We start from the raw sequence: 2,215 nt of genomic DNA on the forward strand, positions 1-2,215 counted from the left end.
TGGAGCCTTAGTGAACCAGGGCGCCTGAGTGACTGGGCGGAGCAGAGTCCCTCACCATCTGCAGTCCATATGTTCTATAAACAAGAAGTCAGCCACTGTCGTCTTAAGCCACAGTGAGGTCAACTTGTTATATCACCATAACCTAGGGGTTCCTGAAGAGTACACACCCTTTCCCAGATGCTAATTTTAATGACTACCCATGTGCTGCAAGAATCCAGGTAGCATAGCGGGTTATGAGCAGGGCTACTCTCCATGAGGTCAACAGTTAGAAACCACCAGCCTACTCCAAGAGAGAAAGATGGGGCTCAGAAACCCACAAGAATAGTTCAACTCGGTCCTAAAGGCTCCCTCTACATGGGAATCAACTCAGTGGCGGTGAGTTTGGGCCCATGCTCTGTTCTCAAAGGTGCGTTTGCACCTGTGCGGGCAGTGAGCTGACCAGAGGCCTCCAGTCTTGTTGCTTCTCTCCAGGTGGGCCAGGGTCTCACCAGCATGTGGAGTTTCCTGCTGCGTGGTCCTCCAGGGAGGCTGTGGATGGGGCTCATGTGCCTTCTGTCCCTTTGGGATGCAGGTGGGTCCGGCTGGGGTCTGGGAAGGGTCTGTGCAGAACGGGAAGTGTGGGTTTTCATGGGGCTGTAAAAATCTCCCTGCAGCCAAGATTTCAGTCAAAATCCTGGAATGTGTTTAATCCAAAAAAGAAATAATAATCATAATCATAATAATAATAATGGCAGTATCTTCTCCACGACTCCGGTTTTATCTCTCCACATTTTGGGTTTGAGACTAAATTATGCAACACCATTCCCTCCATCCCACTGCCATCACCTCTGGCCCAACCCTTGTCTCTTTTCCAGACCATTAAAGAACTTTCTAAATTAAAGAACTTTCTAGATCAGTATCCTGTGCCTCCTTGTGCCCGGTCTCTCCACAATCCATTCTCCACTCAGCCACCTCAGTCATCTAGCCCCGCATCTCACCGTCCAAGTATATCCTCCACTCTCCTGTCTCCCCTCAAATGATCCCCAGATTTCCTCCTCACCCTTGGCTAGCACCCCAGTCCCCCATGCAGTCCACAAGCATTCCTTGCTTCTCCATAACCAGCCCCTGCAGCTCACCATCCCCCAAACCACCGTGGGCTGCTGTCAGTTCTTTCCAGCAAGCCACACACACACTGCAGATCGGGGTATGGGCTATTTCCTGAGTCCTAAGTACCTCTCAGTTCGTTACTTCCTACTCCGACAGTACTCCTGCAGATTTCAGCTCCCTGTCACTTCCCAGAGGAAGCTTCCAGACCCCCGAGACCAGCTCAGCTGCCCTCGTTCACATTCCCTAAGTGCCTTCCAAAGTAGGCGGCACTGATGGCAATTCTATACAAGCAGACCCCGGGCGTGCTGTGGGTATTGTTCTAGGCCACAACAATAAAGCCAGTATCACACTGAGTTGTTGCCTTCCTAGCACATGCACAAGTTTTATTTGCACTCTGCTGTAGTCTATTAGGAGCCCTGATGGCGTCGTAGTCGTGCGACCACAAGGTCAGCCGTTGGAAACAACCAGCCACTCCAAGGGAACAGGAGAAGGTTTCTACTCCAGTACAGAGTTCCAGTCTTGAAAGCCCACCGGGCAGTTCTACCCTGGCCTGTAGGCTGGCCAGGAGTCGGCATCGACTCGATGGCAGTGAGTTTGGTTGGGTAGTCTATTGGCTACGCCACTGCGGCATGAAAACACCGTTCGAAGCCTTGTCAGGACGACACAGCGACGTGGAGTGGGAACATGGTGTGGACAGATCGGCTCGACGCAGGGTTGCCCCAAACGTTCTATTGGTAAAAACTGCAGCATCCAGGAAGCGCAGTCAGGCAAAAGCACTCTCCATCGAGATGCTAGTCCTGTTTGCTGTCTCCTTCTGTCTGTTATGGGTTAGTTCCGACTCAGAGTGACCCTGAGACCAACAGAACTGCCCCCCCCCCCCCAACGGTGTGGTTCCGTTTGAGCCTGTGAAAGTCTGCTTCCCAGGAAACAGACCGTCAATGCCATCGGGACCGGTGTGTTGTCCTAGCAATCCCGAGATCTGGCCCCCCCGGACACCTGGCAAATATCGGGTGCTCAACACGTTATCTGTCACACATAGTATCCCAGAGAGTCTAGTGGTCTGGTGGTTTAATGACCCGATCAGCGAACCAAGGGACCAGAGATGGGATTGTAGACTGGTCCCTCCACC

General features: G+C 52.3%; 1 protein-coding gene across 1 annotated transcript in view; it reads left to right on the plus strand.

Annotated features, from left to right (window-relative positions):
* The first annotated feature begins 492 nt into the window (after positions 1 to 492).
* The window catches only part of HHLA1 (HERV-H LTR-associating 1), a 30,469-nt gene continuing 28,746 nt past the window's right edge, over positions 493 to 2,215 (plus strand). Inside the window, exon 1 of the mRNA XM_004697645.1 lies at positions 493 to 571. Within this exon, the coding sequence (XP_004697702.1) occupies positions 493 to 571 (79 nt within the window). The remainder of the gene's footprint in view (positions 572 to 2,215) is intronic.

Source organism: Echinops telfairi, unplaced genomic scaffold, assembly GCF_000313985.2.
Source record: "Echinops telfairi isolate 266 unplaced genomic scaffold, ASM31398v2 ScPeMD7_1;HRSCAF=3_0, whole genome shotgun sequence".
Taxonomy (NCBI): Eukaryota; Metazoa; Chordata; class Mammalia; order Afrosoricida; family Tenrecidae; genus Echinops; species Echinops telfairi.